This window comes from Lissotriton vulgaris, chromosome 5 (genome assembly GCF_964263255.1).
Source record: "Lissotriton vulgaris chromosome 5, aLisVul1.2, whole genome shotgun sequence".
In the NCBI taxonomy this organism is placed as follows: domain Eukaryota; kingdom Metazoa; phylum Chordata; class Amphibia; order Caudata; family Salamandridae; genus Lissotriton; species Lissotriton vulgaris.
The window spans coordinates 1,835,531,685-1,835,552,270 of NC_141693.1; the positions used below are offsets into that span (position 1 = coordinate 1,835,531,685).

General features: G+C 47.9%; 1 protein-coding gene across 1 annotated transcript in view; it reads left to right on the forward strand.

The window, feature by feature from the left end:
- Positions 1–20,586, forward strand: part of MRPL10 (mitochondrial ribosomal protein L10) — a 44,839-nt gene that overhangs the window by 14,619 nt on the left and 9,634 nt on the right. The window contains exon 4 of the mRNA XM_086924300.1: positions 7,667–7,811. Coding sequence (XP_086780426.1) covers positions 7,667–7,811 — 145 coding nt within the window. The remainder of the gene's footprint in view (positions 1–7,666; positions 7,812–20,586) is intronic.

Below are 20,586 nucleotides of genomic sequence, written 5' to 3' on the forward strand. Positions count from 1 at the left end.
ATAGGACTGAAACATGATGGTGATTTAGGGTCATAGGACCATTGCAACCTTTCAATCCCTAACATAGCTTTTAACCTTTCTCATCCACCCCACTAATAATAGTATACCTGGGAGTGGACGACAGATATTTAAAGTGATGTCTCCACCCCCCCCCCCCTCCTTTTTATTTTTAGCAGTCTACATAAGAGCTTCCTGGGATAAGGTCGAGCCCACCGTAGTCTTATAGGGGTCAGGGTGGACCAGATGATAAAGCATGTCACTTCTAGAGTTTGTGAGGGTTATATAAAAAAAGGATTTTATTCCTTTCCCCACTTATATTAGAGTGGAGTTAGGTTTGCCAGGGATCCATCTGGTTCCCTGAACATATAAAGATAGTACAGAGGGGACACTTTTCATGTCATAAGTAGTTACATAGGGAGGACGTATCCCTCCATACTTGGTCAAAGGATCTCTCTACCCTTTTGGTTATGTGGAATCCTCCTGAACTTGTGGAAAAAAGGGATTGTGCACCGCCTGTTTGTGAAAAACTTTCACCGTGCTGACATGGGAATCACTCCCCTCCTGGAGTGTATGTCGAAATACTAACTGGTAGCACACCTATGAGCCCATAAGTGTATCTCCCATGGCACCAGTTTTCATTGCTGTAAATCCAGCTGTAGTTTTAATCCAAAAAAAGTTCCAAACAACAATGTTCTCTTGTTCAAGTAAATTATATTTCCAATTGATTCAAAATGTATCACATTATTGTAGCAATAATCCTGTATGTGTTCCAATGCATTTCGGTGATAGAATCACCTTCGTCAGGGAACGTCTACAAACAAATGAAAAAGGTATACATTGTAACAATTTGTGATAAAGTCGTCTTTAAATCTATCTATTTACACAAGTTTAACATAAATGCGTAGCGCGTTTTGAAAGCATGTTATAAACGAGTTACATCTACTGATATGCGATGTTCGGTTTTAACGTCTCAGCGTGTGTCCTTGTTGAACTGTGGCGGTTAGTTAAACGAGCCGTTTAGCTTTAACAAATGCTCGCTCCTTAGCGGGAATGTGGGAGTCGCGTTGCCGCTTACGCTTGGATAATCTAATTCTGTTCCCTTCTCACCTTGCTACTGGTGTGCTAAATCTCGCCGCTTCTGCTCAACCGTGCCTGCATGTTCGCTCTCAGGTTCAGGGAGTCTGAACTAACGCCGCGATCCTTGCGCATGCGCTGTGCTTGAATTAAAGGGTGTGGTTCTGTTGAACATTTTTTTACAGTTTTTACGTATCATTGACAAACAAAAAACTTTAGTGAACGAAAATCAGAATTTCATATCTCCTGTATCTACTACTTGTAGAGGTCAATCTAGGCTACACATTCAAAAATAGCAATATGTTCATATGTCCGTTATCAAAAATGTATGCAACATAATGCCATGACATTGATTATTTACAGATAACATGAAAACTCTGTGCGATCATTGAGCCCATTTGGCTTAAGGCTGTTCATGTAATAAATCCAGTGGTTCTCCCTTTTTAACAAGTTTTTTTTGTTAAGTGCTCCTTCTTTCCTCGGTACAATTTCCAGTATGCATGCTCTCAGTTGATTTGTGTTATGGCGCTCTTCTGTGAAATGGATGGCTACTGTGGATTTGGTGGAGTGAGTTCTAATATTGCTCTTGTGTTCATGTAATCTCACTTTCAATTTTCTCTCTGTGTGTCCCACATACACTTTCCCACATGGGCATTTTAAGAGATACACCACGTTGGTGGTGTCGCAACTGGCGTTAACCCTAAGAGGTATCTTGTGTCCTTTCATGGGGTGATTAATCGTTATCCCCTTAATGATGTTGTGGCAGTTAGCGCAATTTAGACACGGTACCGTCCCTCTGTATATTTGGTGAGGTGTAGTTTGCTTGGGTTTCTTCAGTAATTCTCCTAGGTTCTTGCCTCTTGAGTGAGCAAATAAAGGTTCTTGATCAAATATGCCTTTAAAGTCCGTCTCCATTTTAACAATTTGCCAATTTCTGTATATGATTTTTTTGAACTGGGAGCTTACATTAGAGTATTTGCTAACACACGTTATTCTTTGTGTTTTAGTGGTGGTTTTGTAGGTGAGTAGTTCTTGTCTGGTTTTTGTACGAGCTCTTTCTTGGGATTTCTGAATGATCTCCTCTGGATATCCTCTGGTGGAAAATCTATCTGCCATGTTTTGTAGCTGTTCTTGGCATACGTGGTCCTCAGATACCACTCTCCTGACCCTGAGAAACTGAGTGAAAGGGAGGTGTTGCTTCAATGTAGAAGGATGGTTACTGGTATAGTGTAATAGGTTGTTCTTGTCTGTGGGTTTTCGGTATAAGTTCGTGGTGATGATGCCATTATTTAATGTTATTTCCACATCCAAGTATTGGATGGTAGTATTGTTGATGGTCCAGGTAAATTTGATTCTTTCATTTTTTGCATCCAATCTTTGCAATTGTTGTTCCAGTGATTCCTGTGTACCTTTCTGTAAATAATCAATGTCATGGTATTATGTTGCATACATTTTTGATAACGGACATATGAACATATTGCTATTTTTGAATGTGTAGCCTAGATTGACCTCTACAAGTAGTAGATACAGGAGATATGAAATTCAGATTTTCGTTCACTAAAGTTTTTTGTTTGTCAATGATACGTAAAAACTGTAAAAAAATGTTCAACAGAACCACACCCTTTAATTCAAGCACAGCGCATGCGCAAGGATCGCGGCGTTAGTTCAGACTCCCTGAACCTGAGAGCGAACATGCAGGCACGGTTGAGCAGAAGCGGCGAGATTTAGCACACCAGTAGCAAGGTGAGAAGGGAACAGAATTAGATTATCCAAGCGTAAGCGGCAACGCGACTCCCACATTCCCGCTAAGGAGCGAGCATTTGTTAAAGCTAAACGGCTCGTTTAACTAACCGCCACAGTTCAACAAGGACACACGCTGAGACGTTAAAACCGAACATCGCATATCAGTAGATGTAACTCGTTTATAACATGCTTTCAAAACGCGCTACGCATTTATGTTAAACTTGTGTAAATAGATAGATTTAAAGACGACTTTATCACAAATTGTTACAATGTATACCTTTTTCATTTGTTTGTAGACGTTCCCTGACGAAGGTGATTCTATCACCGAAATGCATTGGAACACATACAGGATTATTGCTACAATAATGTGATACATTTTGAATCAATTGGAAATATAATTTACTTGAACAAGAGAACATTGTTGTTTGGAACTTTTTTTGGATTAAAACTACAGCTGGATTTACAGCAATGAAAACTGGTGCCATGGGAGATACACTTATGGGCTCATAGGTGTGCTACCAGTTAGGAATCCTCCTGAACTCCCATTATGTTGTGAGCACATGTACCACAATCCACCACAATATGTACTAAAGAATAAAGATAATCAGACAGGTAATAGAGCTCTAGTGAGTGAGAAAGAAATTATTGTGTGGTATTGGTAGGCTAATTCTCTGTGGGAAGATTGAGGATCATCATTTGTGGCCCTTTCTGTTGCCTCCAACGTCCTCAACATATAGGTTTAGGTAGAATGAGGGGATGGAGATTTCTGTTTACCTGAAACTTGAAATCCATTCATAAAAAAGAATACTGGTTTTACCTATGTTGCTTTAATTACTAATCCAGCGCATAGTGGCGCCAAAAATAAATAAAAAGATATAACCAGCCACAAAAGCTGTGATGTGAGGAGTTTGAAATTCTGACGCAGCATCTGCCAGATGAAAACAATATGTAGCAGCAGTAATTCAGGGGGACAAACTTATTTTGGACTATTACAAGCTTTGTTAGACTCAGCCAGACAATGCCAGACACATTATTACTGGACTGGTCTTGTAGTGCAGTTCATGGGTCTACAGTTGCTGGATTGTGTCAAGCGGGACACGTTCTTGTCTTCAATATGCAGTTTGATGGAATGTTAGAATTGAGGGTCTCTAATTGGCAGAGGCCAAGGCTTCTGCCCAAATAGGGACCCTCTCCTCCAGTCAGGGTAAGGGGGATACACATGTGTGGACAACCCCTGCTCACCCCCTTGGTAGCTTGGCAGAGCAGACAGGCTTATCTCCAGGGCAATGTGTAAAGTATTTGCGCCCACACATACAGTAATGAAATAGAGCACCACAAACGGACACCACACAGGTATATTTATAAAAATAATATATCTTTATATATTTTTAGGCAGACTTTAAAAAAAAAAACGGACACAAACCAACATAATATATGCTTCTTGAAACAAAGTATTCTTCTTGTGGAAAGTGTTCTTAAAAAGTAAAAAGAGTCTGTTGCAAAAGATTGTGCAATTCAGAATGCACCACGAGCAGTCTTTGATTGAAAAGGACTGTCCCTCTCTTCATGGGGATCCTGTGCGTGGGTGCGCGTAAGAATGTAATACCCCCATGAACTGTACCTCCTTAAGGCTGCTCGGATGATGATACAAACAATATCTTCCTTTTAGCCCGTTGCCGCACTTCACTCTGGTACCGGTACGGGCTTCCAGGGAGGGGCTCGGCGATAGATCACTTCAGCGCTGGCTTACGCCGGCGATCCACACACTCCACGCCTCCCTCTCCCCCCAGGTGGACACGTGCTCGTCCGAGGCAAACACTCAAGGGTTACCTGGAGGGGAAGCGGCAGGCAGTACGGCTCCCAGGTTCCTTGTGACTCGAAGCTCGTGGCAGACGCGCTGGACCAATCCCAGCGCTGCTTCCGGGCTTTCCTCCTGATGACTCGGCGAGTCGCGAGCCACTCAGGGCGCGGCCTCTGGGGATTCCGGCGATGACATCAGGGCCCACGGGCCAATCGCAGCGCGGCGGGGACGACGAGCCCCTCTTCCCTCACGGCGATCTTCTCTGTGCGATTCCTCGGCGGGAGGGGAGCACCTCTGGACCTCGCGGCTCTAGCGGTGGAGGTCAGGGCCCTCGGCGTTTGGGGGAAGGCACGGCCAGACAGGCCCCGTGGCCCCAGCGGTGATCTTTGGTAAAACAGGCACCAGGGGGAGAGCGGGCCGGCAAGGCACACGCCGCTCTTGTTCTCTGCCGGTGCAGATGCAAGAAAGGGTGATCTTCCTGCTCTGAAGGCAGCTGAGCGGTGTAGGTCAAAACAGCAGGAATTTGATGGCCCTGATTTCTGGGATCAGGAGGCTATCTCAACTTCTAGCCCTTGGAGAGTTCTTCTTGGCAGGAGGGTGACCAAGCACACAGCACTGTCCCAACGGTCCCTCTTAGGTAGAACAATAAAGACAGCAGGTCATCTCCCAGACACACAGCAATGGCAGTACTGTTCCCCAGGTCTTCTTCCGGTGTTCTTCTTCAGCAGGGATCCTCCTCTTGAGTCAAAAGTAGTCTGCTTCTATTGTGCACAGGTCTTTTCTTTATACAGCAAATTGTCTTTGATGCCTTGGAGGTTTTGTGATTTAGGCACGGGTTGGCCTTGTCCAGATCCTGGCGGTGAGAGTCTCTTGGTCCTGGGGAATCTTTCCCTTTGAAGAAGGGAGGCAGGGACATCCGTCATCTAGCAGACAGGGGAGCCGGTATCGTAAAAGGCAGGGTACAGCCCAGCACCACTCCCTCCCCCCCCCCCCCCCCCCCCCCCCAACCTTCAGGGGCATCCAGCTATCACCCCACTGCTGGAGCTTTCCCAGACCCTGTCACACTCCCTCTAGCTCGCACACCCTGGCAGGCCCACCGACAGACTGGACAAGAAAATAGCCACTTTCTAAAAGTGCTATTTCCAGACACAAAATTTAAAAACCATCTGTGCTAAAAAAATTATTCTCAATTTCTGAATCCTGGTAAACCAGGTTTGGATTTTCTATCTTGCTCCTGGGGGAAGATAGGCAGGTACACATTCTGTCCTATGGGCACGATAGCCTTGCTGCAGTGAAAAACGAATTTGGCAGTAGTTCACTACTAGAGCATGTCCCCTACATCAATACAGGCTTTACCTTTCACCCACAGTGCCCCCTGCCCAGAGGGTACCCAGGGCTTTCCCTTGGGGTGACCAATGTGTAAGGAAAGGGCAGGATCCGGCCTGGCAAGTGGGTACACCGGCCAGGCTAATAGGGCAGATTTCAAACTGCGCACAGGCACTGCCGTGGCAGGCCTGAGACACCTTTTCAGCGCTGCTCCTGTGGGGGCACAATAAGTACTGCAAGCCCACTAGTAGCATTTGGATTACCAGCCCTGGCACACTCAGTGCCCTTTATTAGGGACCCACTGGTAAAGCAAATATGCCAATCATGTATATCCCATTCCTGGGGCAATATTACCCAGGGAGCACTTGCACTTTGGCACTGATCAGCAGTGGCAAAGTGCCCGAAGCATCTAAACCAGGAAAACGTAATCCAGCATAGAGTCAAAAACATAGGAGGCAGAGATCAAAAAGTCAGGGGAAACCACGCCAAGGATGTCAGGTCTAACACATGGGAATTGCTTCTTTGGTCAAACTGTTGACCCTACTAAAATGTAAGGGCACTTAAACACTGTTCAGCCTTTTTCTTAATGTGAATAAGCGTAGTGAACACCGTACGGATGGCTGTCATATGGCAAAAAAGGTTATCGGCAGATTTCGCATTCTGGGGTTAACTAAGCAGTGCTACTTCATAGTATTCACAGCCAATGGAAGCAGGCCAGTCCTTCCATGCCTGAGGTCATGATCTACACTCCCAGAGCTTCTGTTCCAGCTAGCAAATGTCAGCAAATTCACTCCCCTTCCCAGTTCTACAACTGTGTTTGACAAATGTTAGATTATTTTACAACCAGTGACTGCCCATCAGCAGGTTCTGCAGACATGTTGATATACCTATGGTATTGAGTGCATCAGCAAATTCATAAGACACAAGCTAGGCTGTATCTCTTCTTGAATTGTTGTATTATTTTCAAAGATTGTTACGGTTTCAAAATCTTTATTAACTATATAGATATTAAATATTTCTTCAATTCTAAGCGTTGCTAAAATCCTAAAGATGTGCTACATTAAGCACAGCCTGGATGGTTATTCTATAAAATAATTAGTTGCAGGTGCTGTAGACCTCCTTGGAGGCCGCCCTCTTACCTGGAAAAGTAGCAAATAAGCTTTAAAGATGTCCATACTCCTTTTCTTTTTTTTTTTAGAGCAGTTTTCTCTAGCACAATCTATCTGCTATTTCTTTTTGTTGAAGCGAACATTGTTGGGGAGGTTTGTAAATTTAGTTTATTTTATGTTATTGGTTAGGGCTCGCTTCTAGTGAGCTTAATCATGGACTGAATAATTTTTGAAAAACTCTTCTTTAATTTTGAAGTAAAAAACAGGGGATGGGGGAAACCCGCCTTATAGCAGTTAATTCCCTCGATTGATAACTAACTCTTTTATGCAGTTGACCAAGTGCAGTCCTTTTAGGAGCTCTGTAAAATATTCTCCTAAATGCTTTTCATTAGCTCTCACCTGCATTGTTCTTCTGTAATTACCTATTTGTACCTGGTTACTTTCCTTCCTTAGCTTCCCATCTATAATTGCGGATTGAGAGGCTAATGGTAACTCTCCTATACCACACAACCGCATGGCTAATTCTGAGGCGTACTTCTTCTCTGTTCTATTTTCTTATCTGCATCTGATGGTGTATTTCGTTTGCACTCCTTGTTTTTTTTTTTTGGTCCAGATTATAAAGCTCACCCTTGCGGATTCTCCCTACAAGAACCTCCTCCCGCTCTTCATTGGACACACCTTCCTAATAGTGAGCCAAGAAGTAAAGGCGAAGGAAATGCTGAATGTGGTCCGGAACACACCACAAGTTCAGCTTTTGGGTAAGAAAAACAGTGTCTGATGCACATATTCTGGGTAACCAATAAAGCAATAGTTATCACGTAGTGTGCAGAGTCCTACCCAAAATGTAGCAACAGAAGGACTTGCTGGTGTCCTTATCCTTGGAGGCGCATGATTCACACCCTGCTTTTTGGACAGAACTAATTCTCCATCCTGGGATCTTCATTGATTTTCACAACCACTGAGATAGTCCATATGTGGTATCTTAGAGGTTTTAAATAAGATTAATTTTAATTGATATTTTTGACTGCATACTTAAAAACTAATTTTCGCTATCCTTTATTATTTTTAATTAGAGTAGATCAAACAGAAGATTTTTGGAAATTTTGCGTCTTTGACAATCCTCTCAATATTCATACCTAAGAAAAAACGTGGAGGAAATTATGCAGGTAGAACAATGTCAAGGAAAGAAAAGTGGCACTGTCATTTTGAGGGGTCTGGCTTAACTGCTGAATAGGTTGGAATACAATGATCGTTAAAATGCAGTTCATTTTCAAATTCTGTTAAAGTGGATCCCTAAAAACTGACCTCAGACTAGTGCCTCTTTTTTAGGTCGAGTTTAGGCAGCATGAACGCCGTGTCTGCAAGACCTGTAGTAATCATTTTATGGGCTTTAGGAATGCCCTTGTATTGCCTTTTGTTCTTTGTTGTGCTTGTCTTGGGTGCTTCATTATTATTGTTGCATTTTTCTAAATGTCTCTCCTATGTGTGCGTAGTTCCCTCCCCTGCGATTTCTCTAAGAACTTTATTTGGGTCATCATACTTCACGGGCCTTCGTGCATCTTCCTCTTACAGCTTGTGATGACCCCTCCTCCCCTCTGGCGTCTGGGCATTGCAGCCTTAGTGTTCGTTAGGTTGTCAATAGCTGGTGCCAAAAACAAAGAAAGCATTGGATCTTTCCATTTAAAAACAGCTGTTTCCTGAATAAAGAAAATCGGCGTGGCTTTCCTTTTCTTTCTTAAGTCTGTCCCAATGCCTCTCAGTGCCCTTGTATTTGTCACTGTTTCTGCCAACCAGTTGCTGCCGTCCTGCGGCGCAGCTTCTTGTTTTCCCCTTCTAAATGTAGAGCGGACCTTTGATGTGTAGCGAAGTGAAAGGTTGCAAGTGACATGTAAACTCTGGCTCGGAGGCTGTTAAGAGGCCCGCTGCATATCGAAGTAGCTGCACGTGAGGCGGCTCGGCGAAGGCAGCAGCAAGGAGCATGGGCCTGTGGGGGTCCCGGAGCTTGGCTTGGACCTTGACGCTCTCCGTTGATGTACTGTCGATTTCTGCTTGTAGGCTTCTTTATCTTGCCATTCTGTATAATTAGCACTAACTGTTCACGAGTTGCTAATCGCACAGCAGCAGTCAGCCTTCCACCTTGTGTATAAATCTGTCAGGTTATTTCAGAATTATTTGGTATTCAGCTCCCGATGGGTTTAGAGAAACATTCAGGAGCCCTTCAGCTGTGGGTCGCTGAATCGGAACTAACTGAGGCTTTGCCAACCTTGGAAGGCTGCGTGTGTCTTTGCAAGACTGGAACTAGTGATACGCCGATGTCAGCAGTGAGCATTCAACTCCTTGAGGTAACTGGCTGTCCTGTGCGGAACAGTTTCTGCAACTATTGAATTGTTTGGTAACGCGTGTGAATTCAGACCGTGCTTTCTACTCTAAGGCGTCTGGTATCTGTTGCCAAAAAATATTGCTAGAGCAATTTGCAGACCATAACCCTCGCATGTGCCTATTCTGCGGAGACCCCAGCCTCCATACTTACCGGCCCCCGCATTCTGCTGTTGCCAAAGGTGGGAAATAATGTCAGCCAACAAAACCTGTTATCATTAGTGGTCGTTGTTGGCCGCAGTTTATTAATAACCAAAGACATATTAATAACACAAACTGGTTTCAAGCAATCTTCCATTTTGCGAACATTACTCATCAATCATAATTGGCATATTACACATTATGACACCCTCTTGTGATAGCGGGTGTCAGTCTCTTTGTGCCCTCCTTAGTTCGAAAATGGGGCTTGTACACAAACCAGTTTGTTGCCAGTCTATTGGTGCTCCAGTGGTTGGTTGCCCACGCCTTCTGCGTGTTGCGGAGGGGAGCTTTCCAGTCGGGAGTTAGGTCCCCAGCTCGCTACCAAATTGCGCCCTGCCGTCCGGCCTGGTCTGGGCCGCGAGTGTTGTCTCCTCCTGTTACTCCCCTCCTTTATGCCGCCACGTCACCCTGCCGTGCGGCATTCAAAAGTGAGTGGCCATCCTCTTACACACCGCCCGCCGGTGTGTTTTCTTAGCCAACCAGTGTAGGATTTCCGCTAACGCCCTTTCCCTTATCCAGCACTGCGACTTTTGCTGTTCCTTAGGTGTGGGTGGGTGGGCTTCAGTCGTTGTTGCTGTCGCGCCGTTCTCCCAGCTCCTCGAATGCGATGTGCTTCTGCTGGGAGGGCGGCGTCGCTTAAATCCTCTTGAGCCCTCCATGCAGGCCTCAGGTGAGTCCCCCTGATTGGGGGGTTCAAACAAAGCCAAGTTGACCATTGGGCGCCCTTTGGGGGCGCCCAGGTCAACAGGTCACTTCCGGTCAGGTGGCTGGTGCGCACCCCGCTTCCGCTGGTTCCTGTGCGCATCAAAGCGCCCAGAACCAGTTTACCCCCGCTGGTGGCACCACGAGGATTATGGCGCCGGCCTTCGAGCCTCCCCCACCCTTCGGGCGGGTGCGGCGGCCTCTGCAATAACCCTCGCATGTGCCTATTCTGCGGAGACCCCAGCCTCCATACTTACCGGCCCCCGCATTCTGCTGTTGCCAAAGGTGGGAAATAATGTCAGCCAGCAAAACCTGTTATCATTAGTGGTCGTTGTTGGCCGCAGTTTATTAATAACCAAAGACATATTAATAACACAAACTGGTTTCAAGCAATCTTCCATTTTGCGAACATTACTCATCAATCATAATTGGCATATTACACATTATGACACCCTCTTGTGATAGCGGGTGTCAGTCTCTTTGTGCCCTCCTTAGTTCGAAAATGGGGCTTGTACACAAACCAGTTTGTTGCCAGTCTATTGGTGCTCCAGTGGTTGGTTGCCCACGCCTTCTGCGTGTTGCGGAGGGGAGCTTTCCAGTCGGGAGTTAGGTCCCCAGCTCGCTACCAAATTGCGCCTTGCCGTCCGGCCGGGTCTGGGCCGCGAGTGCCGTCTCCTCCTGTTACTCCTCTCCTTTATGCCGCCACGTCACCCTGCCGTGCGGCATTCAAAAGTGAGTGGCCATCCTCTTACACACCGCCCGCCGGTGTGTTTTCTTAGCCAACCAGTGTAGGATTTCCGCCACCCCGCAGGGAGGCCCACGTCTCACTGTGGCTCCCCCCCCCTGCACCTGGTTCGCGGCTCCCACCTTTCTCCACATTTTTACCCCTTTTTTTTTTTTTTTTTTTTTTTTTTTTTAGTTGCAACCTGCGAGTGACATTGCACCCCACAAGTTATCCCAAAACACCTTCATCCCCTTTTCGGATAGGTGTACCCCGTCTTGCCCATAGAGCTCCGGGCGGCCCGGGTGGATGAGGCCGTGCCGAATTGATTCCAGGCCATTGGCGAGGCAAAACTTGTGCATTGCCACATTTAGCTTCCTTCTTGCGTTGTCGACGGCCTTGTTGGAATCGGCCCCTCTCCAATGTTTCCTGCTGATCATTTCGGACCAGACTACCGTCGTGGGTCCCAGCCACGCTGCTGTCTTAGTGAGATCCCTTTGGATGGCTTGCCCGACTGCTTTTCGCCCTAGCCGGGTCAGGTCGTTGCCCCCAAGGTGGATGATCAGGACGTCGGGCAACCAGGCCGAATCTGCCATGAGGCCGTCCAGCGTCGGCAGTAGCTGCTCCCATCTCATACCTGGCTGCCCTATCCACCGGATGTACGTCACTTTGGGCCTGTTTATGCTGCGGCCCCCCTGCCGCCACCAAGACTCCATCCGGGACACGAATGAGTGCCCCACCACCCAGACCAGCTGCGGGTGTCCCCCTGTCCAGAGAAAGCATTCTGTTAGGTGGCTTTCTGCGCACCGTGTGCATTTAAGAGAGGGAGGGGGGTGCTGTCACCCTGCCGTGCGGCATCCCAAGGCAACTCCCTCACCTTCCCCCCCCCCCCCCCCCCCCCCCCCCCTCGGGGCTTTCTCTCTCTTTTCTGTTTTTTTTTATACGAGGTGAGGGCGTATGTACGACTTGTACGCCCTGGAGCTCCATCTGCCCACTGCCTGGATCCTGTCTTCTGGCATGCCATGCTGCGCTGCCGAGGTCGCTGCACCGATCCTGAAAGAGTGAGAGGCAAACGATGCCGCGCAATACCCGGCTTTACCAAGGCCTTGGCGCATTATGGCTGTAAACTGGAACTTACTCAGGTTCCTCCTGTCCTTATGTATGAAGAGAGGGCCCTCACCAGCTGGTCGAGCCCCCATGTACTTGAATAACCAGCATACCGCGCAGAGCCCCGACTCTGGGATGCAATGGAGACGTATCGTCGTCCCCCTCCTTGCCCTGTCCGTTTTGGACTGTCTCAGCGTTAATTCAACTGCCCTCTCCATTGGTTTAATGTCTCTTGCCTGCAGGCATTGCTGCGCTGGGCCCGACTTGCTGGGGGCTACCAATTCGCTGATACGGAATGCTCCGAAGAAAGCTGTCGTGAAAGCCGCCCTAAATAGCAGCAGCTCATATTTATCCGATATTAAGCCTGTGAGGGCTCCAAGGAGCTGGCCCAGTTTGGCAAAATCGATGAGACGCCTGTCGTCCTTCTTTCTACCTTCGACCCTCCTCCAGCCTTTTAAGGCCGTCTTTAGATAGGCCGAGGTAGTGGGGTCCTCGCCTGTGTAAAGCCTGGCAAAATGGGCGATGGCGGACAAATGCGCCTGGGCCCACGATCTCGTTTTTCTCGCCTCGAATGCCCATTGCACGAATTTCTCGACTGCTGTGCGAGTTTTTGCCCTGTCTTCCAGCGATCTTAGGCCCCCAACTCTCATTACCGTGCACGCGTATGTCCTGTATCTTCTGTTAGCCTCTGCGGTAAGTGATTGCCCTATTAGCCATGATAAGTCTACTCCCCCAGGTCCCAGAGGGACGATGGAAAGGGGGTCATCTCCTTGTCCGCCCCGGGCACCAGTTCTCTGAAACGTTTCATTTGGGACCGTGAGAGCGCGTCTGCTGCTGAGTTCTCTGCCCCTGGCACGTGGCGTGCTTTCAGCTCCAGGTTCCCTTCCAGCTGCAATTTAATTAACCGTCGCATTAGCCTCAGCATGTCCGGGCATCTCGCTGCGCCTCTGTTAATGGCCTGCACTACTCCCATGTTATCTGACCAAAGCGTGAGTTTCAGGTTTTTTATTTTCTCGCTCCAAATGGTCAGTGCCACAATGATCGGGAACAGCTCGAGAAACGGGATGTTCCTGGTGAGCCCCTGCGCATGCCACTCATCCGGCCACTGGCTGGCGCACCAACTGTTTCCCAGGACCGCGCCGAAGCCAAGGCTTCCGGCCGCGTCTGTGTAAAGAGCTATCTGTTCGGCCGTTACCCACCCTGCCCTCCAAATCAGCACCCCGTTGAAATCTTGTAGGAACTCGTCCCACACCTGCAGGTCCTGTTTCACGCCTGCGCTCAGCCTGATGTGTTGGTGCTTGTGGGTGACGCCGGCCGTTAGCCCTGTTAGGCGTCTTGAAAATACCCTGGCGGGCGGGATTACCCGAGCTGCGAAGTTGAGTCTACCTATCACTCGTTGGATCTCCCTCAGGGTGGCCTTGCTCCGACCCCGTAGCTTCGATACTTCCTCACGAAATTCTTTCACTTTGCCTGGAGGCAGCCTGGCCGTTCCTGCTATAGAGTCCAATTCTATGCCCAGGAACGTGAGACTTGTGGTCGGGCTTGTAGTTTTTTCTTTTGCGAGGGGGACCCCTAGGGAACTAGCTAGATCCTCGAAGGCTGCCAATGTGCTTGCGCACACTGAGGACCCTGCCGGGCCTGTGAACAGGAAATCGTCTAGGTAGTGCAGTTTTCCACCTTCCTGGTGCCGGTCATGCAGCGCCCATTCTAAGAAAGTGGCAAACTGCTCAAAGTATGCGCATGAAATCGCGCATCCCATGGGCATGGCTTTGTCAATAAACACGTCCTCGCCCCATTGGAAACCCAATAAATGGAAGCTGGAGGGGTGGACCGGCAATAGCCGGAACGTAGATTCAATATCGGCTTTCGCCATGAGGGCTCCTCTGCCTGTCGCCTTAACCAGCTCGATAGCGTCGTCGACTGACGCATAGCCCACTGAGCAAGCTTCGGGGTCGATACCGTCGTTCACGGAGGAACCTTCCGGAAACGATAGGTGGTGTATCAGCCTGAATTGACCTTGTTCTTTCTTGGGGACCACGCCTAGCGGGGAGACGACTATGCCTTCTTGCAATTCCTTTGGGAGGGGGCCCTCAACTCTACCCAGTTTCAATTCTTTCTCTATCTTGGCGCTAACAACTTCGGGGTGTTGGCTTGCCGACTTCAGGTTACTCGCCCCCGCCGAGGGGAGCGGGCCCTGGAATGGAATAGCAAAGCCTTGCTCGAAGCCCTCTACCAGTGACCTGGCCTCTGCCTTGTTCGGGTATTTGTTTGCTAATCTGCGCAGCTGTTGTGTAATAATGGGGGATCTGGCCAGCTGGCGCCTACAAATGTCCACCAGTCCCCTCCTTTCCCCTGCGTTGGGGCTAACGCTTCTTGCTCTTTTCTCTCTTCTCCCTTTTCCCTTCGTGTTTGGAACCTTTGCATGCAACGGTGGCGTGCTTGCCCCCGCAGCTAGCGCATGCGTGTTGAAACTTACAAGACGAGCCCCATGAGCAGTCCCCTGCCTCGTATCTCCAACAGATCGCCTTAGTTGCGGTTGGGGAGTACGATCTCCCGTTCGACCGCCTTTGATAAGAACCACTCTTCCCCTTTTGGTAGGAGCTCTGAAAGGGCTGGTCGCCTTTTCCTGCCCAGACCCTAACATCTTTGGCTGTGAGCATCTTGTGGATGAAACCCGAGACATCCTCCTCATTCCACTCCATTTCGGGGTGCCTCTGCATTTTTAATCTAAACCCTTTATCGTATTCTAACCAGGCATCCCCCGGGAACTGCCTCTGTGCTAGGTGGATATTGGCCTCGTACAGCCACAAGTCAGCAGCGCAATGGGGGAACCTTTCCACTATAATGCATGCCATGATTCTAAAAGCATCTAACCAATTGTCGAAACTGCGCTCTTTTCTGGCCCCACGCCTTTCTCTCCTATCCTCTTCCTTCCTGTCGCACGTGGTTAGATCAAGTCCCTCTAGCTGTATTTCAAGCAGCGAAAATATGTCAATGAATTCCTTGCGCCATATCCTCTCTTTTACCGCTAGGGGGATGAGACATGCCAAGCCGGTGGCTTTCGTAGTCAGGGACGCCGGACCGGGGGATGGCCTGATGTAATGATCGTTGACTACCCCGCTCGGAGGCGGACTTCCTGAAACGGGGCCGTAACCCCAACCGGGTAGTGGGGAGATTTGTTCCCCCTGGGCGGACAAGCTTACCTGCTCTTGCACTCTTGTCTGACGGGCCCACCCCGGGTCAACCATATGCCACGTGAGACCTGCCGCTTCCTCCGCGCGCTGCTCCCTAGGCCCTGGTACCCCTTGCCCTGTGCCATTAAGTAGCCCCGGCGCCAGCGATTTTAGACATTCCCTTACGATGTTGCTAATATGCTCACCCTTTTTCTTTTTGCCGGTGGTCTCGCTCTGGTCGCTGCCCTCTGGTCTCGGCGGGAGGGGTTTCTGCCGCACTTTCCTCGGAGGGTTCCTCTTCGATGTTCTCTTAATCGGCGTGTTTTTCAGCTTCTTGGGTGCGGAAGGCCCTGGTTCTTCGTCCGCCTGTTCTACCGGTCTGTTCTCTTTCCCTTTGCCCAGGTGGGGGTGAAGCCAGTCGTCGCCGTGGATGGCCGATAACTCGCGGATCTTTATCAGTACCTCTGCCATCTCATCCGGCTGGCCTTCCGACATGTCGTGAGTCTCTGCGCACTTGTGTGTGGCTTCTTGGTTTCTCGCGTCTGCGTCAGGCCGTCTGCTGGGGGCACAGCTAGCTGCGTGTGCTTATCCCGGGCTCTGAGCTTGCCGCGGTTTTTACCTGTTGTTTCGGGGGAGCTGGCACGGCGCGCCGCGCTCCGTAAGGCGTCCTCGGTGATGACGACCTTGATCTTCAACTGGAGCCTTGCCGTCTTCCGCTTCGTCCTTCGCCGCGTCGCCTCTCTTCCTCTTCAGTCGTTGTTGCTGTCGCGCCGTTCTCCCAGCTCCTCGAATGCGATGTGCTTCTGCTGGGAGGGCGGCGTCGCTTAAATCCTCTTGAGCCCTCCATGCAGGCCTCAGGTGAGTCCCCCTGATTGGGGGGTTCAAACAAAGCCAGGTTGACCATTGGGCGCCCTTTGGGGGCGCCCAGGTCAACAGGTCACTTCCGGTCAGGTGGCTGGTGCGCACCCCGCTTCCGCTGGTTCCTGTGCGTATCGAAGCGCCCAGAACCAGTTTACCCCCGCTGGTGGCACCACGAGGGTTATGGCGCCGGCCTTCGAGCCTCCCCCACCCTTCGGGCGGGTGCGGCGGCCTCTGCAATACTCCTTGGTGGGATTCCCAGCACTGTGGTCAAAGACTGAAGGAGTGCAGAGTCTGAGCTTCTTCTTCAAACAACCAGACGGCGCCATGTCCAAAGAGAAACCCTGTTTCAAGCCCTTCACATCCTTCTTCCAAACATAAGTTGGTTCACATGAAGTCAAGGAAGGTGCATCTCACATCCAGGATGTATTGCTTTGTTCGGCAAAGGCCCCTGACATGGAATGATCTGGTGACCCTGCCTTTTTACCCAACTCTGACGGTATGATGCACACACTGGTGAATATTGTGAGAGAACTCTAATAATAATTTTGCACGTTCGTGTAGTTTTCTTATTGGAAACTTTCTAACTGCGCAGTTAGTAAAATAGTTTATTTATCACATTCTTTTTCTTCCCTTTTTCAGGGAATGCTTTTTTTATTAGGTCTCGCCTGAGCCAGTGCATGTGCAGTTATGCAAGACATTTGTTAAGCGGCTTTTGAAAGTGCCACCACAGGCTTTTGGTGGCCTCAAGCTTGTGTGCACGCACGCAGCCGCCATCTGCTTCTCGCAGCCGCACGCGGCCAATGCTTGCATCGCTGGCCGCGATCACTTTCACGGCAGCGCAGCCGTGTCACTTTCATGGCCGCTCGGCCTATGCTTGTTTATTCTCCTTCCTTAAATAAACCCAGCTATATTGCGTCAGCAGGACAGAGTCAGCCAGCCATGTGCTCGTTTAGCTAATGAAGCTTTGTCTTAAAGAAGGGATTCTTTCTTAACGATTTTATTTACTGTTTTTTTTAAGCAGGACAGATCGCTCCCACCCTCTCAACATCCCTTTTCCAGGGATTACCAAATATGCTGCTTGCTAGTGACACACGCGCACAATAAAATCATGCAACGTGTGAAATGCCAGACTAGAATTGGGGTCAGGCTAAGGGTGCGCTCATGCGCATACTGATGTTTTTCTGGTTCTGGCATGTTTACGTTTTGAAAAAGTCTAGCTAGGCTAGAACTTTGGCCGATCTGCTCTCAACAGCGTTTTAACCAGGCAGCCATATTTAAATAATGTATCTCCTTCTTTCTGGGAGGAGTACATATAAGTGTATACAGGTAAACCATTCGCGCTGTAAACAACTAGTTGTTAAACTTCAGTATAAAAGCTTTAAATAAGACATCATATTGTATATAATGTACACCAAACAATGTGTTTCCCGAACAGCATGAAAATTAAGAAAGCACCGAATATACATATATGTTTTCATACATACATACTTATTCGTTTCGATTTTGTTGGTATTTTTTCAACAAAAGGGGAAGCAAACATAAATATATATGGTTACTACGTTTAGTCCAAGCAGCCGCCGGTGTAATTATGACCCTATCTGTTTTTCAGGGGGCAAGCACCTAAGGTTTACTTCCTGTATAAAGAAGCATTGGTTTAAAACTGAAGGACACAAGTGTCTTTGTTTTCACTCTACCTCGAGCGAAGCCGAAAAGGGACCCAGTTTTCTCTTGAAGGCAGCTAGGCGCTTAGTCGTTTTAGGATATCAGCATTTTACATTTTCTCGAAATGAAACAAATATGGGTTAAGTTGCTATGGGGATGCTGACAACAATTGAGATTAAGTATTGCGCTGTTGCATGGTACATTATTGCTTTGAACGTTTGTGCGTGCTGTGATTTTTTGGGGGGGTATAGAATGCCCTAATATTTTGAACAAATTGTACTTTTTTATTAACTTGAAACTTAACATCTCTATTTCAAGATGGCCGCTATGTATTACAACTCTACCAAGAAGAACATCCTAGTCGTCTGTAAATTGCGTGTTCATTTATTTTTTTTCACTCCCTTCTGGCCTGCACAAGCCCCTCCTGGCTCTGGCTCCCCCCGTACCCCTCCCCCCCCGCCCCCCGCTCCCCCGCCCTTCCCCCCCCTTGCTCCGGGTTTTGGCTGGGGGAGGAACGGCTTGGCGGGAACAAGAGCGTTACTGCTAGTGCAGACGTGGTGTTAGGAGCCGCTGCAGCAGGGTTGGAGGAGGAGGAGGAGGAAAGGGGTCGAAGCACACAGCAGTAGTGGAGCCACCCCTTCCGCTAGGCCCCTGTTAGCTACACCATGGCCATTCGCAAGAAGACCAACAATAACCATTGTGTCGTGCCTAGCTATGGTCACTGGAGCACAATTGCTATCTTTTCTACAGACAAAATTCAGCAACTTCTTCCCATTTTAAATGTACTTTAAAAAAAAATGTGTGTATGCCAGCGCGTGATTTATTTCCATTCTTTCAAAAAGATCACCAACCTTTCTAGTGCTGTCTTATGACTGTTTATCTAATGTCTGTCCCCAAATCCACCACTTATCTACAGAATCCGGTCTACCACCCTACCTGTTTGGTACCTTATGACTTTGACCTCATGATGTATTTCTTGCTCGCATGATTATTTCTCAGTCAGTAAATACATTGATGGGAGAGCCCTTGTGTTCCCGGGGTGGCTGCTGTAGACTCACCCAGTGTGTCACTTTCTGTGCTCATTAACCATGAAGAAACATTGGCATACCCAATAGGTCTCGCTTTTGGGACCTTATATATGTTTATCCATGCAACAGTTGATGTTGTTGCACTAAGGATATTTTGCTGCATAACTAAATACTTATAAGTTCCCAAAAGCGAGACCTATTGGCTATGCCAATGCTTGTTTAAATGGTTTTTCTTCCAGCTCCTTCTCTGTGGCAGTATAGTAAATTATTACTGTTTTCTGGATTGTTCGGGTAAACTTGTAGAAATGCAGGTAAGTGCTAGAAAAGCAGGGCAAATGTTTGTGAGTAGCTACAAATACGGCTTCCTCACCCTGTTTCCACTGCATTGTCTTGATCTCGGTGTTGACATTACCCGGAGAAGGCTAGTCTATTTATCTTAGAGTGACTTACGAATACATAGGTTGCACGCACATTGTGTGACTTCTTTTTGCTGGAGTCATCCGATCATGACTTAGAATTTTTTTAATGTAGAAATTAAACAATAAGGCCAACAATCTTTGTGAATGTTCCCCCAAAAGTGCATGTTTCTTGGAAATGGTGACAAACCCATCTCTTGCCAGGCAAGATGGATGAATATTCAAAGCACTGCCCATAGACACTAGTGAGAGACCACCAGTGAGTAGGGCACAACACAAGCACGGAACGTGCTTCAGCCCGCAGCTAAGTAACTCGTTTCTCACTAAATGACACAGGATTTTTTGGTCCTGGTGTTAACAGACCTCGAAGCACCATTCATTCAGGGGAGGATGCAAATCTCAATCTCAGTGCATCCATTCATGCTGCCAGTTGGACAGAAGAGAGATATTCTGAAACAGGAATTAGGCTAGAAAATTAGCTGAAAATCTTCTGTGGAATGAAGTGGAAAAAAACGACAGATCCGCAAGATGCATGACTAACCCGCATGTCTCCTTAAATCAAGCACATCTCTCTAGGGCCCTTTTTTACAGGCTTATTGCCACAGCATGACCGGTTAATAAAACACACTCCCGCATCATCGCACTGAAAGGCAAGTAGAGATCCTCAGTGCCTGCTTTTACTCATGCTTCTGTGATTAAAAATAATTATATATAATAATCACCGGAAGTCGTTGGGTCTTCCCTATATTGTGATGATTACTTTCAGCTGGGGATGTCGTGCTGAAAATACATGTAAGCGAGGCTACGTTGCAGTAATGTGAGCTAATGTGCTGCATTGCTAAGTACCTATAAGGTCCCAAAGGCAAGACCGATGGCACTGCAAATGCTTGTCTTTGATTTCTGGTTCTTGCACAAGCCATCAGCTTATTGCTTCAAAGCTTTAAATGGCAAACCCTCCGCTATCAAGAACTTCAGCTTTGAGCTGTTCCTCTGCAACAGCTGCTGTTGATCTTAAACTTCCAAAAGAGATCAGTGGAAATTACTCTCACAAGGAAGTTTTTGTTTTCGAATTAAGACCTAAACAGAAACAAACTTGACAAAGAAATATACATCTCTTCCTATGCATGCCACATGTGGGTACACCCCTGGTTGTACATTCAGAAGATGGAATATCTCCGCCCAGATGCAACATGTCTCCTTAGTTCTTATGGGTAACACTATTTTCTACAACAGATTTGCCCTCTAAAGATTGCCTGTAGTCATCAGTACTACCTTCCACAAAATGT